A 21,924-nucleotide genomic window follows, 5' to 3' on the forward strand; every position below is an offset into this window, starting at 1 on the left:
CTTGCGGATAGCACTCTGGATCAAGCCTCAAAACTAAGGGTCCCAAAACTCAGTCATGGAAGGATACAGGATACACGGTAGTGTGAAGAGAAGAACGTGGACTGGTAGAATTGGAGGTGACAGACCCTCGATGTTGACGTTGTGCTGCCATGGCAACGAGTCTCCGGATGAGGCATAGTGTGACCGCCAATGATGCACTAATGCAACGAAGGTTCGACGCTAATGCAGGGGCCCGTTTCTCTTCCGCTTCCGTCATTTTTGTTTCTCTACTTGTAGGTACCTCGTACATAATGCTGGCATCAATCACCTCCACTGCCCACACTTTTCCTTCTTGATCATGGCTCTCCAGCTCGAGCTGAACCAGTCTTCGAGCATTCCAGTGCCAGACCCAGGCTCCTCCTGCCGAGCTGGTCCGAAATAATCAAACTCCCACTTGAAGGGCTTGAAATGGATCCCAGGCCCTCGGGTTCCAGTGGGCCAAAAAGGGACCTCGGGGTCAAATGGCCTTCCAGAATTGTTCGAACCATCTTGTGTTGCTGGGGCGATTTTGGGGGGATATCCTACATACAGAGATCCGCTCAAAAGTATACGGTGGTGAAGTAATTTGCGCTGCACCGCGATCACATAGAAGAAGGTCGTTGCAGTCAAACCGCGAACAACAAAGTGACAAACATGAAAATCGCTCAACCAGGTCCAGCTCACCGAACACTTGTAGAGTGGCTGACACTGGCAATATTACCGGCATCTGTCTCATAAGTATCGATGGTCCCATCGGCATCATCCATGATCCCATAGCTGCGAAACGGATCCAACGCTGTGTTTATCGTATTTCCGATCTCATATCCTCAATATCACATATGTGGACTGTCGAGTATATGCATCTGCCCATTTTCCAGTCCGTTTGTTTTAACTGGGTCGTCCTGATTTGAATCCCACTCCTTCATCAGATCGCTCACTGTGCGGGTGAGCTTGCTCGGAGTAATCCTCTCAAGTTCCGGCCAAGGAAGACCGGATTCTCCGTCTTCTGGCTTTTGTCTCACCTCCTCCATCCCGTCAATCGGTGGTTCTCGGTTGCTCACCGGCGAGTCCCACGCATCCCAGCCATCTTCAACCTCGTCGTTGTCGTTCAAATCTGGCAACAAACTCGGCGTGTTCGAAGAGTCGGTACTACTTTTTTGCTGAACATGTCCATTAGGCTTCTCCGCTGCCATTGGTCGAGTCGAACTCTTCTGCGGTGTATCTAGCCCAAACTCTCTCCAGAATGACGGCTCCATCGAACGTGAATTGGGGTTTTCGGTATTGTCCTTTGAGTTAGGTTTGGTGGGTTTGTCGGAGGACTTTCTTGGAACTTTTCTCTGACTCGACCTCACGGGGCGCTGCTGAGCTGCAGTCCCGTTGATGCCCTCTTCTCCAACGGTGGCCTGGCGGATATCTTCAAAGAAGGTCCATAGACCCTCTCTTACTCCATCATAAACTTGCTTTCCCTGCTTCACCAGTAGATCCGCGGCCACTGGGGGCAGGGATCTCCGATGTGCTGCTAGCTCTTTGTACGTCTTCCCAAATCCCAGGGGAAGGGCATCGGCAGATATCAAACTGTCCAGAGTTGCCATCCTTGAGAGCGAAGGTCTGTTGACTGGTTCGGAATCGGCTTCCGTCATGTCATCCTTGGCGCCTTTCACCCCTTCTGTGTGTTTTAGCACACCTTTTGTAGACGTCGGACTAAGTAGACTCAAGGTTCTTGTATGTCGGCCTCCTTCAAAGACTCGCTTTGACCCCTTCCTTACCAAACCAGTAGACCCCGTATTGTTCGCCGAAGCTGCTTGATTCGTGTAGTTTCTCTCCACCAGTGCACGCTTCCGCTTTCGTTCTTCATCCAGGTCGTCCTCTGCGACAGCGCCTTCGCCGCCAACGACATCATCCAAAGCCACGGGCTGGAGCTTCTTTACTTGTCTCACTTCATCTCTCTTCTTGTTCGCTTCATATACTGCCCATTGCTTCTTCAGCACCAACAGGTCCGCTTCTGCCCGTTGTAGTTCTTCCTTCAATTCCAGAACCCTCCGTTCCTGCGCAGCCAGAAGAGTCAAGAATTCTGCGCTTCCCCTCGTCTTAGCTTTCTCCTGTGGTTCGGCCGCAGGATCGGGGCTTCTGAAAGGGGCTGCGCGTGTAAGGGGCGACGATCTGGCTGATTCGACCGGGCTCTGTACTCCAGACCCGACAGTCGGAGAAAGCGAGTATGACACATTGGTAGGCAACAGAACAGGGAAATTTAGGGACAGTCCCTTTGCATGTCTCCTTGGGGCTGTGGCATTCGTTGTCGGTGCTTGGATTGGATTTGGGGAGATATGAGAGTCATTGCCGACCCGTTCTGATGCATCGTTCGAAGCCAGGTGCGGAGAAGACACGATTTCCATCACCGTTGGCAGTTCTGAATATGCAGTGAAACTCGTGCTTGGCAGGTCGTGATTGGGTCTCCTGTTGGATTTCGCAGATGGAATGGAGGTTTTAGCGAATGCCGGAGGAGAGAAGGATCTATATCGTGGTCTCGTAAATCGAAACAGCGACTTCTTGTAACAGCCCAGTTCTAGCAAAGATAGTCGTTCCACATCATCATAGCCTTCATCATGCGTAGAAGGGAGGATTGTTTAGAAAGACGGAGGGTGGAAGATTGTTGACTCGCCGGAAACGGTGAGTCGGTAATTAACTGCCCTGAGCGGGTTTCTTCCCCACGCGGCCGCAGCGACGCGACAGGTCCCAGTCTCCCAGCAGGGGCTGGCAGCCTCGAGCAGTCGGGTTACTTACCAAGTTACGTACTACTGTAGGATAACATCGGTCAATCTTCTCCTGGGTCAGATGGTTGGGGAAAGTCGTGTGTTCTGGCACCATAGTAGCGATACCACAAACCCTCTAAGTAGACTTTTGTCTCCCTAAAATGCACAAAATCCCTCTATATACTCCTTGGACCTGCTTAGATCAAAAACGAAGAACTCGGAAGTTGCTCTCGTATCTCTACACAGGTGTTACATAATAATCCAAGCGCTCCCTCCAACGATGATGCCAATACACAATACCGTCAGGATACCAGCACCAGCCCGATCCGCCGTGGTAATGGGAGAGTACTGAACAGGATTGGCATCAGCATCAGTCCCAGCGTTGGGGTCACTTTCCGATGTGCCTCCGGTAACAGCAGTTTTAGGCACAATTGCTGGATGTATCGTTGATCCTCCAATGACAGCCAGGGCTTGCATCTGAAATTTAAGTCAGCAATTGCGTCCGAATGTTTGCTTTCACCTGGAGCGACATACCTGTTGTCCCACGCCAGTTGAGCCGTCAAAGCTGGAATACCACCGCCGCCCACACATTCGCCCATTGTCCCCTCCAGTGCATTGCTGAGCCGCGGCTGCTGCACTGGCCTGCAATTTTGGCATGATCAGATCATATGTACTTGGCACAATTAGTGCTGTAACAGCCATCCAACGAGACAGGTAAGCTTTGAAACTGCTTTGGTCGTTATTGCAGACCATAGTCGGTTCACATTGGAACTCAGTCATGATGTTGCCGCCATATTCCGCGGGGAAAAACAGGTTGAATGCCCCTTGCAAGATCTGGTTGACACGAGTTCCCCAGGGTTCTGCACCGTTAGTAAAGTTGTACATGGCCGCAGCACCCATCAACATCGTGCCGTAGTTGTAGGTCCAGGCGTAGTGAGCGACATCTGTGCAATTACTGTTTGCATCGGTGTTGTCCCAGATGTAGAGGACATTATCCTGATATTGAAACAGCGGGCTAGCTTCCATCCAATCCCACATCTGGCTTGCCCAATCCGCATAGGTCTGGTTCCCAGTGTATCTCGCCAGACGCGCTGCCAGTTGAAAGTTACCGCCATTCGAGATAGTATTCTTCAGGTTGTAGCCCGCATTGAAGGAGTAGACTTGCCATCTCATTCCCCCACCGCATGTGGCGGCATCCCAGAGTGTTGATTGAAAATTGAAAACGGCCTGAACCAAAGCTAACCAAGAAGGAGCATCACCGCCAACGTCCGGCAAGCCAGCCTCCGCAGCATCCATGGCCGCAAATGCCCAGAATGCCTGATCATCCACGCCCATATTCTTGCTTTGATTAGGAGGATTGAAGTTCTCCTCAGGCCCAACCTGAAACTGTAAAGCTTGCGTGACGACAGGGTTATAGCTGTCATCGCCGGTATACTGCCAGTAATGGATAAGAGCTCCAAACATCGCCCCTGCTTCCCACCAATAATAACATGCCGTTGACTCACACGGGCCGGGTAGTAGACCTGGAACTTGTCCGGACTGATTTCCAGAATAGTAGGTCATCATATCGTACGCCAAAGTAGAGGTAACAGACTTGATCGAATCAAAGCTGTTCATGTCGAGAGTGAGTGCCTTGGTTAAAGAAAGTAAGCCGGCCAGCGGCACCAGAGTAGAACTCATTCGCGACTTCATGATATTTCGTGGGTTAAGTATCGAACCACAGGATACAGTTGATCAATGGGTGTTGCGAAGAAATCCGTCAGAACCACCATTCAGTACTGAAAGGACACCTCAGAAGCGGGAGCGGGGAGCGAAAAATGAATTTCGAGTCAAGCGAGCGACAGGGGGATTTAATGACGGTGGCACCCAGTCCGGCGGAGGTGGCGGGATTTGAAGGACGTCAGTTGTCGGGTCGTGTCTTCAAGGGAGAGATAGAGAGGGGGAGAGCTGTTCATTCATGGCGGAGCTGGAAAGGAATGAGAACAATGGGAAGCGTGGAACAACACAAAGGAAAGGAGATAGGAGAGGGTGAGGCAGTGCAAGAAGTTGAAGCGAGCCAAGGTCTGTAAGAGGTAGAAACAACAGAGCGTCTCACAGCCACTACGGTATGGGCTGCCACGACTTCAATACCAAAAGGGAGGACAGCCCGCCCATCCGCTTGTTGTTCCAGACAGCGGTTGCCAACCTCGATCGGGGGCGCCTGTGAAACTTCGCCTCCTTGGCAAGGGGGCGGGCAGCCAATTGGGCCCAACGCCAGGACTCCTCCGCCCCGAAAACTGGAGATGGAGCGGCGGACAGTGCACGTCCTTTGTCTTGGCTTTCTTGGCACAATTTTGCCAGAAGCCGACGCTGAGTCCCTGACGATCCTTCACGACGGGCTCTCCCAAAGATCTGGTGATCGAAGTTCCCCGGCCTGTCTAAACCATTTTATTACTCCGTACTTCGGAAATGCCCTCGGTTTTCACCTGTGATGGACAAAGCGGGGATGATGTCCATACGTGGTACATATCCATTCTCTGAACCAGAGTTCGTTCTACGGTAGTTTTCGAAACATGCACGCTAAATCTGTACTCAACGATATGTTGTTAGCATGTTGATGTTGCCAATGTCATGTCGCCCACAATTGTAAGGCTCCCATCAAATAAGTACTCCTCTCTTCGCCGTCGCTCAAATGCATGGATGTTGTCGGAATCGTCGTGTCAATATGAATACATTTTGTTTTGTCAAGTTGTCCGGGATAGATGCTCTCCATCCATTTACTCCCGAAGCTTTTCCTCCTTGATGGCCTCGACGCCAGACGCCAGTTTGAACATACCAATACCTATACCACGCCGTGCACTATGTGGTTCGCTGTGTACTTGATGATCCGTTGAACTTCCTGTTCTGTGGTGCGATCTATTGGTATTGGCTCGAGGACGTGGGAATTCTGAATCCTCGTCGATGTCTCGTAACCCTGAAGACAGACCTGTCTCAGGCCGGAATTGTCGTCCTTCAATGTTCCCATCGACGGCCGACATCATTGACTGTGCTCCTACGGACGATCTCCGACGTTGTACCCGAGACATAACCCTTTCTGCTTCCTTGGCTTCTTTCGCCTGCAGGCTCTCGGATGGTAAAAGAATGGCCCGATCGAGCTCGTAAGGCAGTCCACGATGCCTCCCACGGATTTGCATGGCTATTATCACCAGTTTAGAAAGGGTGTGGAACTCGGCTGAAAAGGAAGCGTTGATGGTCGGGTAGCCCAAAGAAAGACCCACAGTACCATATGCCGAGACAATTTCGAAGAGGACGGAGAAAAGGGTAAATGCGGATTCATTGATATTCTCCAATCGGGTACCTTCGACAATGGCAATGATGAACATGCCCAGGAAGATGTACCACAGGTCAAAAGAAAGTTGTCGTCGCAAATGGGCGCCGACATAGCTTGGCTCGCCCTCGTCTTCGTTCTCTTCGGAAGGAGTTCCGTAAATCCCAAGACTCTTCTCCTCGTACACGTTGGTTCTCCGCATGGAGATGGCGATCGGAAAGACGGAAATGTACATCATGATGAGATAGCTGACCTGAATAGCAGGGTGCAGGTCGGCAAGATTGACCACGGACAATCCAGCTGTTCGAGTCGAAGCGGCTTGGAAGAGACCGTCAACAAACCGTATCCCACCTGGTAAGGAGGTGACAGTGGGATCGTTTAGATCGAGAATGATGAAGAAGATTAGATCCAACCCGTTGAGGATGACGAGAATGGCAAAGAGCCACCAAGTCGCCTCTCGAGGAAACAGGAGTGTGAAGCAGCGGCGAGGATGATCCAGAAGAAACTGGAGTTCCTCCCACAGGGGACTGCCTTCTCGGACGAATTTGGAGGTGGCCCAGATAATGAGCCTCAGCATGCACGGAAATCCCGTGTTGCCAATGATTATCAGAAAGGTCATCAATAGCAGGGGGAAGACAGCCCGCTGGAACGAGATCATAGAATTGTTCGTAAGGGTGAAGCCGAGGTCGTTGAACGAAGAAGCACTGGTGAAAAGGCCCCACCAGACTCTTCCCTGCCCCTGTTCTGTCACATACTTTCCGTACGTACCTGAGCGCAGAATCCATGGGATCAGACAAATAGCGCCCAGGATATGGAAACAGAAGAAGTAAAGGACAAGAATCAGGGCCAAGGCCTTGAGTGCCCGATATTCTATGCCGCCCAGCTCTTCCCGCTGTTCCTCTGTCAGACCAATGAAAAACGAGTTCCTCCCGATGGTGGGCTGCCAGCTCAGGTACGGGGCGAGCTCCTGTGTTCGCGGAGTATTGACGCGGTGCAGGGATCGGAACGTATTTGAACCCCTCCGACGAAGGTTAGAAGCGGGCTCAGGGGCATCGTAGGTATGTGACGGTAGTGTGGATTGTCTGGTGTTGAGCCGGGGAAAGGTAGCGGTTCGGTCCTGTCGGTCTCGCAAGAACTGTGGTTCGTCGATGGTGATATGGGTAGGAGGAACAGCGTCATCCGCCGGTACCACCTCGGTTCGTCTCCCGTTGGGGCTGGAGATATCTGGCTCACTCGTGACCGGACGCAATATATTGTCGTCAAAGCTGGTACTAACATTTTGAGGTCGACCCCCAAGCTCGAACTCGCGAGGGCTGGGGATTCGCAAAGCCGTCGTATCACTAGGGTTCCGCTGGTTCTCAAGAAAGCGGATGTGTTGTTCTGGGCTCAATCGCTGGGGAACACGCACGTCATCAATAGACTGAGATGTCTGGAGATGTGGCCGGTGCTCGGGAGGCTGGCCCCTGGACTCCTCACGCTCCTCCCGAGACGTGTCGGATGAGTCCACTGCCTTTCCATTACCGTCCTCGAGCTTCTCTGCATCCGCATGGCTTTGACTGCGACCGGTGTTTCGCAATATCCGAATCGCTCTCCCTGCCACGCCCGGCAGACCTTGTTCCACGTCATCTCTCGGCATGGTGTTGGTGCGCTGCTTGGACTTTGTTCGACGCAAGGCACTGGAGGCCTTGACCACGGCTTCGAATCGTTTTTCAAACCAATATAGCCGCACGAAGACGACAGTCGAGTGGATGACAATGGGATTACAAAGCATGGCCAGGAAGTAGAGCATAAATTGTTGTCCGGTGTGTATGAGGTTGACGTCGACTGTGTTCAAGCCGCTCTGCGTGCACGCTCCGGAGGCGAAAAAGAGGGAGTCGATGTAATGGATACCACCAATGCCGTATATGATGACGGAGCCCAGGAGGGTCATTCCAAGCATGTACAGATAGTGTATGGTGATGAAGTTCAACCTCCTCTTGATGAAGACATCGGGAATGACATTTCTCTTGCAGAACTCCCAGAACTTCCTGGCCCACTCCGCCGGTATACCCATTGTTTTAAGACTCGGCGAAGGTAGGGGACAGAGACTTTGACAATCCTCCTTTTCTCGCTTCAAGACCACGTTTCTTGCTGAGAGTCGGACGTCAGGGACCGTAGATGATTCAAGCTATTAGGGCAGGACGACAGGAGCGGGCGTGAGGACCTGCATGGCAGCGAGAGCTTCGAGAGGATATGGCGTTCGTTGGTCAACCAGTGAAAACGACATTGTGCAGAAGGTGAATGAGGTCTGGAACTTCAAGAGGGAATCTGCAGACTGTGCAGCGAAGGGTGAGGAAACACAAAAGGCAATGACGCCAAGTTGGAGAGAATCCTGCACCGAGCAAAGAATTGAGAAATCTGCAGTGGAGGATGTCGAGGGCGCCGTCCACCATGCCGGGACCCCGCGAGCCCACCAACAAAACTAACCACATACCCGGTACTTGTACTACTTGGTAGCAGTTCCTTACTTCATATTGCTTGATTTCCCCTTTTTCGTTTTTCACTCCATAGGCACACTTTCTTCATTTTGCAGCTACATACGCTTCCACACAGATCGATATTGATTAAGACCTCGATCCCATTCACCGCCACTTTGTCTGAATGCCTTTGAGTCCCTTGGTCGAGCACGGGGGAATGTGCCTTTTGTACCTTTGTTCCCAGCTGTTGTGAAGGCCGCCCCCGCTCCGATTGGCGGCGTGATTCTCTCCAGAATCCTTCTCACTCACCCTTACTCATCCTAGTGCATATCTTGCTTCCCTCTTTATTCCTCTTCAAGAGCCCTCTGCCCCAGACATCAAATGGTCCCGCAACCTGGAGGCACCTGTCGAATCGTCTACATGGAATCTGGCGGCTGGGTGATCTTTGCAAGGTAATCACCATTCAGATTCTTGATCAACTTGCCAATTCCCGCATGGCTGTAGTCCTTGGAGTTCCACATGTCCTTATGATACCGCACTTTTCCGGAACCGTCGAGTGACAATGAGATCAGAGAGTCCACTTCCTTGGGGGTGTCGAGCACCTTGGGAGTGTCCTCCTGTCTTAGTTTGAACACGATGTCCGTTGGCGTGTCCTTGACCACTTCGATCTTCTTGGTTTCTAACTTGCTGAAGACCTTAGGGAGCCCGTACCACTGACCAGCAATCTTATATCGGGTGTCGCAATATGAAAGTGGATCATCGTATATGGCCTTCTCTGAGTACACGGACATGTCTTTCTCGCTGCAGCTGCCAGAATAGAGGCTGGTGATCAATTGAATGATGGTTCCATGCTCCGCGGATATTGTAACGAGTGTTCAGGATGAGGTTCATAATTAACACCACGACCATCATGACCAGTCAGTTGCTAGGCATCTGGACGAGGTTCGTACTTTGTATGGAGGTCGTGTGTCGTTTCTTCCATGATGGCTCTCCTAAATGCGAAGCAAGGTCTACAAGGTACCTTATCTGCGAGGATCTTGGAACGCCTTCGAGCAAAATGGATTGTCTTCAAATCTCCCGTGCCCCTGACGAACAGCCCAGATCATGACGACACGACTCTTGGAAAACCTTGAAAAGGGACTGCGTCAACGGTGCCGTCGTCACTTTGCCAGTACCTTGACATGCCATGGCTTTTGTAACTTTTCTTATTTTGGATATCGGTGGGCGTTGCAAGCCAGTCACCAAAAGAGTTCGGCGACCTCATCTGGAATGGAAGAATCGATGGTGTGTAGCACAATGTTCAGTTTCAATGAGCGGTGCTTCGGCGCGTTTTGCTGTCTTCGCCATCTCTCCTCTGCTACGTTATAACCGGCAGATGCATCGAGTTTTGCTGCATCTCGACCTGCGCCTTCTGGCTGAGCGAACTTTGGATATTTTTGCCCCTTTCACAATGTTGGACTGTGCAAAGGAACCGGAGTTTTCGGCATTGAGTCCCATCACCCACACCAGGGGGGCTCCAGCTGATTATATAAACATCTTGTGCATGGGGCTCTCCGTGGGCACTGCTGGGCTCCGAGAGAAGGCGGGCCTCCTGCATACGCATACGGATACGCACTTGTCGCGAGCTCCCTTCGAACAATGACCGACATGAGGCTTTGGGATTCTAGATCGACGAGCTTATGAGCGAGCTTACGACCGCTCTTTTGCAGAGCAAGCCTGGACTGGTATGATCGCATACATACACAAGTGACAGCAAAATTGGTCAAGGGGAAAAAAGGCATGCCACGATCACGCCGCAGTTGGGCGGGTTTTTAATTTTGTCATTCTCGGTTGCGAGACACAAACTGAGATCTTCGGGGCGGCTAAACACCACGCCACGAGGAACGAGAATTCGATGGAGGAACAGATGGTTAACCCCGTCAAGCAAGGAAAGAGCAGTCCAAATGCGCTTGTGCGTCGAACACAAGGAGTCTATGCCTTCTTTATGCATGGCTTGTGATGCAACATTGACAATCGGAGACCTTACTAGTGACGCCGGCACAAGGCTAGTTCCCGCCTTCAACCAATTGTAAGGGCCTTCAGCCTGCATCGCCCTGCCCTCTGCGGTTATCACGGCAGTCGCCCATCTTGACCAGATTCATCTTGACGAGATGGCGAGATGGATCCAAGGTCTTTCTCTGCGGCGGCGTACCCAATTGTCCCCTGTCTGACACAAAACAAGACTCAAACCTCGAGAGGACTTCGTCATCCGACGCCGGACGAGCAAGCAATATGGCCGAACCAGAGCCAGATCGACGAACAATCTCAACATAATGCGTGGCAATGGGGACTGGTCCCTGGCAACGCACGATCTGCCGCCATGGCGGAGATATGGTTGTCTCGGCATGCCGCTGTGCTGTTTCGATGCCCGTCGTAATGAATCTATGATCTGTTTAAAGAGCATCCCTCTCTCCCGTGCGTCTCTCGTGAAATCTCCTGTCACAGCGAAAACACGCAACACTTCTTTCACAGCAGGCTGAAGCACCTGACTTCGCCTACCATGGCCAACTCACCTACCAACTCATCCACTTCCACCCTCACAAACGATGTCGAGAGCCAGAAACACGCCCCTTCGAGCACAAAGGTGTCTCACTGGCACCTCGTTGTCAGCCAATCGCTCGTCACAGAAGAAGTCTTGAACCACCGATACAAGGGTTCGGGGACAGACGAAGACCCGCACATCGTTGAATTCATCCCTTCCGACCCTCGCAATCCCATGAATTTTCCAGACTGGAAGAAATGGGCTCTCACCTTGTCCGTGGCCTTTGCGACCCTGGCCGTTGCCTTTGTCTCCACAGCCTACACCGCCAGCATCAAGCAGATCATTGAGGCGTTTGGTTGCAGTCAAGAGGTCGCGACGCTCGGTGTATCTCTTTTCGTCCTCGGGTTCGCTATCGGACCGCTTCTCTGGGCACCGCTGTCGGAGCTGTATGGCCGTCAAGTCCTCTTCTTCGGCACCTATGCAGTTCTTACCGCGTTCAACGCTGGCGCCGCTGGCGCGAACTCGATCGCCAGTCTGATCGTGATGCGATTCCTTGCCGGCACCTTTGGCGCATCGCCTCTGACCAACGCCGGTGGCGTCATTGCGGACATGTTTCCCGCCAATCAACGGGGCCTGGGCATGAGCATCTTCGCCGCTGCTCCCTTCCTTGGCCCGACCATCGGTCCGGTTGTTGGAGGGTTTATCGCCGAGTCGATCGGATGGCGCTGGGTCGAAGGCGTCATGGCCATCTTCACGGGCTGCCTTTGGATCTTCGGCGCCCTGGTCATTCCAGAGACGTATGCTCCCGTCATCCTGTCTCGCCGGGCCAAAGCTCTCACCAAGCGAACGGGCAAGGTCTACATCTCTGCCATTGAGAGACGCCAAGGCAAAGTGACACCGCAAGCTGCCTTCTCTAAGGCCCTCTCGAGACCGTGGGCGCTGCTGTTTCTCGAGCCCATCGTCCTCCTTATTTCCGTGTACATGGCCATTTTGTACGGGACGCTGTACATGCTCTTCGGGGCCTTCCCGATCGTCTTCGAAGAGCAACGAGGCTGGTCCCAAGGAATCGGCGGTCTCGCCTTCTCCGGCGTCGCCGTCGGCATGATCTCTGGCGTCATCTACGCCATCTTCGATAACAAACGATACTCGCGCATCGAAGCGGACAACGGCGGCGAGGCCCCCCCCGAGGCGCGTCTTCCTCCCGCTGCGGTGGGCGCTGTCGCCATCCCGATCGGCATGTTCTGGTTCGCGTGGACAAATTACCCCTCCATCCACTGGATCGTGTGCATCATCGCGTCCGCGCCCTTCGGGTTCGGGATGGTCAACGTCTTCCTCGCGTGCATGAACTATCTCATCGACGCATACACCATCTACGCCGCCTCGGTGCTGGCTGCCAACTCCGTGCTGCGCTCCCTGTTCGGTGCCGTCTTTCCTCTCTTCACCGTGCAAATGTTCCACAACCTGGGCATCCACTGGGCCAGTTCGATCCCTGCGTTCTTGGCGCTGGCCTGTGCCCCGTTCCCGTTCGTCTTCTACCGATACGGCGAGAGCATCAGGATGAAGTGCAGGTATGCCGCCCAGGCACACGAGGTGATGCAGCAGATCAGGTCCCAGACGAGGGATGTCGAAGTCACGGACGAGGTGGACGAACAAGGGACAGAAGCCGAGAAAAGGGCTGAAGCTCAGACGTAATAGTTGTTTGGCATATCTGCTGTTAGGAGGGCATATTTGTTTGGGAGGTCACTGTCGCTTTTTTGCTCTCGATTAGCTGGGGGCCCCACTCATGCTCATTCATCAATCGGTCAGTCGATCGAAGTCTTCTCGATCCGCTACGTGTCATCCTTTTCAGCGATGGCGTTAGGGAGTAAAGGTTCCTGCAAGGATTTATGATGGAATACAACATGCATCGACGACTTGAATGCGCTCTGCGGCTTTTTTTTTTTTTTAGGTTCGGGCGTGTACTGCGCGGCGTCCTTTTTCTTTGTATTGCAGGCTCAGGGGTATCGCATTGGACACGAAACGTACCGGGTATACGTACATGCACATAGAACAAGACTCTAGAGGGCCAGCAATAGAGGAAAGGCGCGAAGCAGGGTAACCAAAAACGAAATAATAGAATATGTTCCGAACTACATACTCCCTGCCGGTAAGAAGGAAAAGCACCCTGAGGAAGAAAGGGGAGGGAAGGAAAGGGGGAGAAGAAGAAGCAGAAAATCAGCGGTCACGGGTTCGAAGAGGCGTTGTGCTTATCTTTCGCGTGCCCGTCAAGTGGTGGCGCGTACACATTATGTAGGACGTGTGTAGGCACTCGGGGAAGTGAATTAGGAGTAATTAGATCAGGCATCCCATCAGCTCAGCGGGTCCCATACATATATTTTCCTGGAGGCCCCCACGAGGCTACGGGCCTCCTGGCTCATCTATGGACTCCGTTCACACGGATACATGCATATATTCGCGGCCCTTAATGCGTCAAGATCGTCCGTCACATCATCAATGCGTGTATATACCGCTGGTGGAACGACCGATTATCCGTCGAGGGTTCACAGTCAAGAGTTTCAATAGTTACAGTTTAGGAGAAGTATCGGCGCTCTTGCCCTTCTCGCCGTCAGCATCGTTATCTCCACTCTCGATGTCCTTCAGATCCTTGTGTAGAATCGCCCATGGTCGTCTCTCATCGTCGCCGTCACCTCCTGATGGTGGATCGATCCCGCCGACCACGTCTTGGAGGTACTTCAGCACCGCGCTGCGCATGTCCACAAGGCGTGCTCTACGAGTCTCTTTTGACGAGCCCGAGATGTCGTGCACCGCGTGAAGGATGATGAGAGAGTGTGGGGAGAGAGCTGCGTGGGCCGTCGATTCAAGTGCCGCTTTCCACCGCGAGAGGAGCAGGGCTTTGTCGACGGACGGAGGGATGCTGTGATCGTTCGCGCCTTGGAGAATTAAAATGCTCTTCTCCCCGAGGTGGCCTGACGGCTGAAGATGCGCCGCCGAGCCCATTCGGCCGAAAGTCTCTCGGAGCCTCTGATCAGACAAGTCGCTGGAGTAATAGTCGTCCATTGCTGGGCTCTCTGGCGAATCCGGCGAGGCCAAGCTAAGGAAGCGGAAAACAGTCACTGGTACAGGGCCGAACAGAGGCTTCATGATGTCCATGGGCAGAATTGTCGTCTTGTGTTTCTCCTTTGGTGTAGAAGAGGCGATTTGCAAGAGCGATTCGTAGGCGACTTTTGCAGCAGAGGATTCGGAGACCGCATTCAGAATGGCTTCACGGTCGGAGACGGGCGCTTGCAGAATGGCGCCTGAGATGGTCGGACGGGGGAAAGATGTCGGCAACGGAGAGACAAGGTAGTGCATGAGGTCTTGACAACCGGTTGAATGACCCATCAAGACCACGGGCGTGGAAGGAGACTGGGTTATAGTGTCTCTGATATATGTGATGGCGGCAGCAATTTCCGCAACCTACATTGATGCGTTCAATCAATATCGTTTCTTCACGTCAACGTGCCCTGCTATGTAAGAAATCGAGGAGGCTTCGAAATCCCAAGAGGGAATATTTAGAGGTTCATATGCTGCCTCGACGGCTCTCCGTTTCGTGGAGACCACCGCACCAAATAAAAAAAAAAAGGGCCGCAACTTGCGCAGACTTACATCACGATCCAAGTCAAACAACCCCCAGCTCCTCCCATTGCTTGAGAGCTGGACGTGCATTACCCGCCATGTCTGGTCAGGCACGTCGCGCGGGAACAGAGCTGCCAGGTCATCGACGTAACGTGGCGACCGGAAGTTGTCGTACAGTCCGCCGACGAAGAGAAGAACGTTCGGGGGAGACGATGTTGGTTGACGGGAGGCCTTGTCGCTGATGTTTGCGTATTCCAGAAGGAGCAGGGGCCGCTTAGGGTCGTAGATGTGAATGATCGTCTCCATTATCTGTTGAACGCAGCATTGATACGGAATAATAGGGTCAGTATTGATACATGGCTGCCTGAAGGATTTTTGATATTAGATTGTTGGCAGTTCCCGGTTAAATCCCGGTATCGGAGGATACGACAATTGGAACACAAGCCGAGCAGCCTCCTGAGTCCTCTTGCCATCTTTCCATCTTCCCATTCCCTCCCGCTGCCTTTCGGTCGGTATATGCCGAGTACACACTGGGTTTGCTGCACAATATAGTGGTGCCGTGTCAGTCAGAGCTGCGTTGACGCGCTCTACAAGGACGATCAACCCATAATTTATCTCAACTTCGACGCTTAGGCTTTGCCTACCGACCTGTAACAGACTGTTGCCTCATACGTTGTATGAACGATGAACGCCAATACGACGATCCCAGAAACAGCGGTGGTGCCGCAAGCAAGCAGAGCGAATGTCTGTGCAGGAGCCTCTACCTATGCAACCAAGTCCTTGGGCTTGCAGACCCTTGGTGCGCTGAGCATTAGCGTCTAGACCACCTTTAGTGCGGCTCGAAGGCAAACACCTAGTTGTTTGTACATTCCACTGCAGTTCAAGGATAAGTCTCAGCACAGCGACCGCGCTGGATATTGGTCCAACAGTCTAGACTTGTGGCAGGCTCGACGTCTGTACTCGGTACCTAGTTATGGCAATGCGCCTTAAGCGAGACTAATAGGCAGTGGTTCGACCTCCCTTGAATTGCTAGTTCAGGAGACGGATGTTCTGGCCCTCCTGAGAAGCGAACGCAGCCCGCGTTGGTACTTATTCAACATCCCTCCGCCTTTCCGACGCCTGAAGGAGCAAGAAGACGGACCTGGACGGTAGGGGTTTAGTGCAAGAAGATTAGGGTTTGTTCCGACTTCCGAGCTCGCTGGGTAAGTCCTTGAGTAACACCTAGAACACAAACTGGAGGGCCAAGTTGCCGCGTACCTGGCTAGCAATTCGAACCCTCGCTGATACACCCTCAGTGACCGGTCACAATATGCAATTTCTTGTGTCTCTGTTTCCGTCAAACAACACATGGAATGTTGTATTATGCGTGGAGTGATACAGGTAAGTATGATACTCGGGAAATTCCCAGCCTGAGCGACTGTGCCACGAAGCTAACCCCCGCCATTTACCAGGATTGCGGGAGCGAGAACTAAGCTATCATGCACGTGGAGGAGAGGACCTGCCCTAATTGATAGGGTTGACTAAGTCATTCTCTTCAAATTGTGTCTGGTGAAGCCCCCCAAACAACTTACAAAGCGGCTTAAAGGTACTAAATGCTCCTTAACTTCAGCCACTTGTTTTAGCAAATGTTTGGTTCATCTACTCCCAATCGTTCGAGCTCACTGAGGAGCGACGAATACCGGGAAACTCGCTCCGACATTAGACATCCCTTTTATCACTAGGTGCTCGTATTCACAAGTTCCTTGCGAGATTATTCACGCTCAGGCAAGGCCTGCGCCATGAGTCGGCCAACACTGACTTCGTGCACGAACCCCAAGCCCATTCCCACTCCTCAACAGTGCCAACATCTGGTGACAAACCTGGAGCGGTAAGGGATCTCAATCCAACGACAACTTCCCCACTGTCTGCGCAAAATTCAGCCAGCCCTTCTAAGCATATATCTCAAGACGATCAGACTGGAGACCATACAGGGTACAGCAGACTGGCTCATTTATGTAAATAAGCGAATGCGGTCCACCGCGATATGCGAACGTTGTCCCACCAAAAGCCTGGACCTTTACGTGAGGTTCGAATTGTTAGCGTTACTAGGTATGGAGAACAAGCATCGTGCATTTAGCTCTGACCTTAAGCCAGCGACTCTTACCGCCCGACAGAACCAGCACTCGACGCCCTACATCATCGTTCGGGTATGACGGATATCAATCACCGCTCCCCTGAGCTATGGCTTCCTGATACAACATCATGACTCTGTCGTCTCTCTTTGCCAAAAGTGGGCAACATCGGAGAAGCTAAGAGAAACTCGGCCCTGCAGCCACCAGTCCTAGTAATTTAGGTACAGGTTTAGTTCTCCCCTTGCAGCACCTTACCTCCAGTTGGCAGAACCTGGCCAGGCGGTGTTCTTGTCTGAAATCCAGAGCCCAAATCACCAAAGGTATTTGGCTGCTCGAAGAGCCGTGTGCCTGGCGGGGATTCTAGAAACATCCCTAGCGACAGGGCTAACTTATGCCCTTGATCCATGTCCCAGCCTCACTCGCTGTCTCGAGTCAGTCCCCTCCAGAATACTCCAGGGAGATCCTTCCTTGACTGCGTCAATGGGACGACCGTTTGTGGCAACAGATCAGGGGTACGTGAAAGCAGCCAGGTTTCGCTACTTGGTCTAGGTCCGCCTAGGACGCGGCACAAAAAAGCGAGGCTTGAAAACCTGACCATGGTCTTTCCACACTCACACACACCTCGTATTCGAGTATCATATATTGAGGTAACCGGTACTTCCGCTCCCTCCCGATGGATTTGTTCCTTCCACCAGCATTTCCCAGGTTCTCGGGCTCCTCGAGTTCCCAGTACTCGAAAATATGACGACGGAAGCAATACTGTTCAAACGAGATGCCGTTGATGACGGTGTCCCCAACCCCCGAGGTGACACTGTAGTCACCGTTAATATCGCGCTGGTGGTTGTTGCGGCACTTCTGGTCATTGCACGGTTCTGGACGCGTATTGCAATCAATCATATGCTTGGTTTGGACGACTGGTGTGTCTTCGTGGCCCTGGTGAGTAGTTTTACGTCAAATGGACTGCTTGGCGATTTCCATTTCTGACTGGGCTTCAACAGCTTATTGCGATCACTATGACTGGATTGTTCTACGGCGGTACGTCTGATATTTTGGTGATCAATACCTCGACCGGAATGTTGAAACTTACGGACAACTATTACAGAAACAAAGAATGGATTTGGGCTCCACCAAGCCACAGTCAGCCAGGAACATTTCTTGCAAGCTTGGAAGGTGAGTCGTACCCGTTTCTTACACTACTCTGGACAAACCAGTTCAAGAACGGAAAAGATCGTATACTCACCGCTCAAACAGTACTTCCTGGCCTGCCAAGTGTTATACAAGGCTGCCGCTCTCTTCGCGAAACTTTCTATGCTGTTCTTATACCTACGGATCTTCTCCTCTCGCCACTTCCGAATCGCGGCTTATGTTGTCATGTTTATATGCGTGGGTACGGCCATTGGGACTATAGTTCCCACGATTTTCGCATGTCACCCTATCCAGAAGGCCTGGACCCCGACCATGCCTGGCAAATGTATCTGGACACCGGGAATCTGGTATTCCAGCTCCTCGATCAACATAGCCACCGACGTGATGATCATAGCACTACCGATTGCTCAAATCCGACCTCTCAAACTACCCAAGGCACAGAAATTTGGGTTGGCTGTCCTCTTCAGTCTGGGTTTCTTGTAAGCACTTAGCGCACAATTTTGTCGGCTTCTGGCACCGTGGTCATTACTGATACGCCTTCAGCATTATTGCGACTTGCGTGGTTCGTATCGCCACACTTGGCCCAGCAGCTACGGCGAAGGATAGCACTTGTAAGCAGAAGCATCTTCCTAGAACACACACCTTGATCCGATATGATCTAAACTTGGATTGGGAGGACTAATCGTTTTGTGCAGACTACCAGGCTCAGAATAACTTGTGGCTCGGAGTCGAGGTGAACACCTCCATCATTTGCACCTGCATTCCGCCCTTGAAAGCAACGATTACCAGATTCTTTCCGCGAATCTTCCGCGGATCTTCCTACAACCGCCCGACCACGAATTACCGGTCTCGCTCGGGAGCCTACCCTCTTTCTGATAGCTATCATGGATCCTCTATCAAAGGGGGAGGCTCGGCTTTTCCAAACCCTATCTCTCCCACCAAAGGTTTCTCCACGACTGTCATCACTAGTGGCGCGTCCAAATCGTATCCCATCAGCGAATCAAACAGCGACGAAGTTGTCATGCTAGATGATATGGCCAAGACGGGGGCGGAGAGAGAAAGACCTAAGCGCAGAGAAGACATCATGAAACAGACCGATGTCGAGATCTCCTATCTGGAGGTCCCGTAGAAGGCGCTCTGGTAGTTGGACTTCCCGGATCCGTATGAGTTTGGTAACTTGTCTACGGAGCACATACTCAGCCAGATGCCAGATGCACAATTTTGATTTTAAAGACTCAGGACTGTAATGAGGCGGATTTTGTCATTTTGTTCATTGGGTTATTTTTGGGGGAGAAAGAAAGACATCAGATGTCAAAGGCTGAGGTCCATGATGATGAAGACATGTGTAAAAGAGAAGGGGAAGCAACCACGCAGATATTAGCTGATATGAACGACCGAACCAGCCGTATAATGCGGGATGTCCGTGTACGCCGCGCATTTCTGGGAGAGGATACCTCTTTCACTCGCGAACGAAAAACCTATTCACCAAATTACAGTAAGTACGGTTTGATCCCGGCAAATGAGCGAAGACCGCTTTAATCCGAACCTTCACGGAACCTTTGGTAGAGCACCACTGCGCAACTTTTGATTTGTACACTGAGGTACGAATGGGGCCGAAAGCTGGTAAGGGGGCTTTCAGGGGTCTTATTTGGCCCCCAGCAATTGGCTGTACCTGCATCTCATCTAGATATCCCCCTGTAGATTGCCCTCAGCAAACCAGGCAAACCCCGACTCAAGTTGGCGCTTGAGTTTCGCATTTTCCAGCAGGCAAAAGCTACTCCCAAGGCGACTGCTTCTGATGCTTTATTGACATGCAGTTTTCTGGACTCGATTCTGAGAAGACCTTGGTCCCTACTGCGCCTCATAGTAAGTTCAAAGGCCTTTCAATTGAAGCTCCGCCCGGGAGACAGCCCAGCGTGTTGAGTGTTCATCATCAGCCTCGTCTCCATTCATTCAAATTCAAGCACAGCGTGCCCCTCTTGTTTCAACTTAGTCCCCCTGCACGCGACTTTCTTGTATTTGACTTCAAGCATTTACGTTACTGCATATTCCTCGTCATCATGTGTTCAGACAAGCACCAGAACCTCTGCCAGATACGTAACGAAATCGACATCTCAAAATATTTCCTATCTGCCATCGACAGTCGTGTCAATGAGTCCGGCTTTGTTGAGGCTAAATCGAGCGTGGTTCGTTCCGTTGGGCAGATTTGTGGACATACATCAAAGGAGTTCTTTTTGCGATTTCTGCCGTCTCGTTGTCCTCGTAGTGTGCCAAAAAAAGAATTTTGGGGTCTACTACTCCCGAAGCTATCATAGCAGAGCATCCTCCAGCGAGCCATCAGTTCGAATGCTGGATGTATGGCTTTCTCTATGCAGACAAAGACCCTTATGAAGCTGGCTCAACAAAGGCATACCGAATAGGCATTGCCACACGAACTGGCGAAACGGATCTCTGCATGCCCCATGATCACGTTGGAGACATCCACCTCCTAGCAGAAGATGCAACGCGGCTCAGTGGTTCCAGATTATTCCATGGCAGAATTTTTGACCAGGAGAAGGTCGATTTGAATCTCCTTCGCAAATGTTTGACAATATGTGAACGAGAGCACGCAGATTGATGTGAATTGCCATTCGGCGTGGTTGGCAAACGTCATATTGCGAGGCCTGAACGACTTCGGGCAATAGACGTAAAGAGAAAATGTGTCTGTGTCTTGCCACCAGCAGCTGGATATATTACCCTAAGTTATTGCTGGACACGTGGAGAGACTCCGAATCTGACCAAGGCCAATATGGTTGACCTTTTTCAAACTGGATCTCTTGAGAAGGTGATGGAAGAGCTCCCACAAACGATTCCAGATGCCATAGAGTTCGTCTTTGACTTTGGAGAAGAATATCTCTGGGTTGATGCCCTTTGTATCTTACCAGACTGCAACGATGACAAGCAGTTCCAGCTCTCGCAGATGGACAGGGTTTATGGCTCAGCATTATTGACCCTTGTGTCGGCGGCACTCTCTACAGATCTTACAACCCCACAGCTTGGTCTTCCTCGCTATCGCGAAACCACTCAATGGAGGGAGCCATGGAGGGATCAGGAAGTCTTGCTTGTCCAAAATCTTCATCTCCTGGTCCCGTTTGAATCACTTATCAGCACAATCGATCACTCTCGATGGAGCACTCGCGCATGGACATATCAGGAACGTTTATTGTCAAGACGGATGCTATTCTTCACGAATAGTCAAGTGTACTTCCAATGCTCTTGCAATGTTTTCTGCGAGGATGCTGATGGTGAGGGCGTTCTGCCTTGTGCGTATATGACTCCAGTTGGCAATCTTTGGAATCCGGGAGCCCCTTATTCTTCTGACGCTGCTGGTTGGCAATTTGGATCATTACACCTGAGTCGACAACTGCATATCCCTGTTGAATACGCTCCTCGCGAAGATGAAAGTATTGTCTGCTCTTACAGAGCTCGAAATCTATCGTTCCCCCAGGACGTCCTCAACGCTCTCAGAGGGATACAGAATATCCTTCAGGAGTCCGTGGATACAAATTTCTGGTATGGAATGCCAGAAAGGTGTTTGGACAAGGTACTATTGTGGACGCTGACAGGCCCTCCTGAGCGGCTGCTCAAATCTACGGGTGAGTCTGAGCAAGGAAAGCTCCTTTCTCCAAGTTGGTCCTGGGCAAGATGGAATAGCAGAATGGAAATTGGCTCCTATTTCGCCGATGCGGGCATTTATGGTGAGGCGCTCTAGTTCCTAATCAACCGAAAAGGGGAGGCAATATTGATGGAGACTGAAGATGTTGGCGGAATATCCGAATTCCCTCAGAATGGCAACCGCGACGTCCAGCCAACGCAAATTCCAAGAGAGACCCTCGAACTCAACGTCAGGCCAAGGTCCGAAATCGACGTCACTGGTGAGGACTGGGCAAATCCGGATTATCTCGCCTGAAGCAGCACACTGGCCAGCTTTTATTTGACAGGCAAGGTCGCTTCATTAGGC

At 51.8% G+C, this 21,924-nt stretch overlaps 8 protein-coding genes across 8 annotated transcripts; 3 read left to right on the plus strand and 5 right to left on the minus strand.

Moving 5' to 3' along the window:
* Nucleotides 1-851: 851 nt before the first annotated feature.
* Nucleotides 852-2,411, minus strand: Z519_06464 (uncharacterized protein; the record flags this gene model as incomplete). Its single annotated transcript, XM_016764204.1, has 1 exon — nucleotides 852-2,411. The coding sequence occupies one exon, from the start codon at nucleotides 2,409-2,411 to the stop codon at nucleotides 852-854; it is 1,560 nt and encodes a 519-aa protein (XP_016619286.1).
* A 606-nt stretch (nucleotides 2,412-3,017) lies between these two features.
* On the minus strand, nucleotides 3,018-4,460 carry Z519_06465 (uncharacterized protein; the record flags this gene model as incomplete). The annotated part of the gene is made up of 2 exons (XM_016764205.1): nucleotides 3,018-3,245; nucleotides 3,303-4,460. The coding sequence occupies 2 exons, from the start codon at nucleotides 4,458-4,460 to the stop codon at nucleotides 3,018-3,020; spliced, it is 1,386 nt and encodes a 461-aa protein (XP_016619287.1).
* Nucleotides 4,461-5,524: 1,064 nt separating this feature from the next.
* Nucleotides 5,525-8,128, minus strand: Z519_06466 (uncharacterized protein; the record flags this gene model as incomplete). Its single annotated transcript, XM_016764206.1, has 1 exon — nucleotides 5,525-8,128. One exon carries the CDS (start codon nucleotides 8,126-8,128, stop codon nucleotides 5,525-5,527), a length of 2,604 nt encoding a protein of 867 aa, XP_016619288.1.
* An 819-nt stretch (nucleotides 8,129-8,947) lies between these two features.
* Z519_06467 (uncharacterized protein) lies at nucleotides 8,948-9,322 on the minus strand (the record flags this gene model as incomplete). Its single annotated transcript, XM_016764207.1, has 1 exon — nucleotides 8,948-9,322. The coding sequence occupies one exon, from the start codon at nucleotides 9,320-9,322 to the stop codon at nucleotides 8,948-8,950; it is 375 nt and encodes a 124-aa protein (XP_016619289.1).
* Nucleotides 9,323-11,070: 1,748 nt separating this feature from the next.
* Nucleotides 11,071-12,744, plus strand: Z519_06468 (uncharacterized protein; the record flags this gene model as incomplete). The annotated part of the gene is made up of 1 exon (XM_016764208.1): nucleotides 11,071-12,744. The coding sequence occupies one exon, from the start codon at nucleotides 11,071-11,073 to the stop codon at nucleotides 12,742-12,744; it is 1,674 nt and encodes a 557-aa protein (XP_016619290.1).
* An 870-nt stretch (nucleotides 12,745-13,614) lies between these two features.
* On the minus strand, nucleotides 13,615-14,973 carry Z519_06469 (uncharacterized protein; the record flags this gene model as incomplete). The annotated part of the gene is made up of 2 exons (XM_016764209.1): nucleotides 13,615-14,508; nucleotides 14,698-14,973. The coding sequence occupies 2 exons, from the start codon at nucleotides 14,971-14,973 to the stop codon at nucleotides 13,615-13,617; spliced, it is 1,170 nt and encodes a 389-aa protein (XP_016619291.1).
* Nucleotides 14,974-17,519: 2,546 nt separating this feature from the next.
* On the plus strand, nucleotides 17,520-19,053 carry Z519_06470 (uncharacterized protein; the record flags this gene model as incomplete). The annotated part of the gene is made up of 6 exons (XM_016764210.1): nucleotides 17,520-17,714; nucleotides 17,777-17,813; nucleotides 17,881-17,948; nucleotides 18,030-18,403; nucleotides 18,468-18,535; nucleotides 18,620-19,053. The coding sequence occupies 6 exons, from the start codon at nucleotides 17,520-17,522 to the stop codon at nucleotides 19,051-19,053; spliced, it is 1,176 nt and encodes a 391-aa protein (XP_016619292.1).
* Nucleotides 19,054-20,712: 1,659 nt separating this feature from the next.
* Z519_06471 (uncharacterized protein) lies at nucleotides 20,713-21,873 on the plus strand (the record flags this gene model as incomplete). The annotated part of the gene is made up of 2 exons (XM_016764211.1): nucleotides 20,713-21,661; nucleotides 21,722-21,873. The coding sequence occupies 2 exons, from the start codon at nucleotides 20,713-20,715 to the stop codon at nucleotides 21,871-21,873; spliced, it is 1,101 nt and encodes a 366-aa protein (XP_016619293.1).
* Nucleotides 21,874-21,924: the final 51 nt, after the last annotated feature.

This window comes from Cladophialophora bantiana (genome assembly GCF_000835475.1).
Source record: "Cladophialophora bantiana CBS 173.52 unplaced genomic scaffold supercont1.9, whole genome shotgun sequence".
Taxonomy (NCBI): domain Eukaryota; kingdom Fungi; phylum Ascomycota; class Eurotiomycetes; order Chaetothyriales; family Herpotrichiellaceae; genus Cladophialophora; species Cladophialophora bantiana.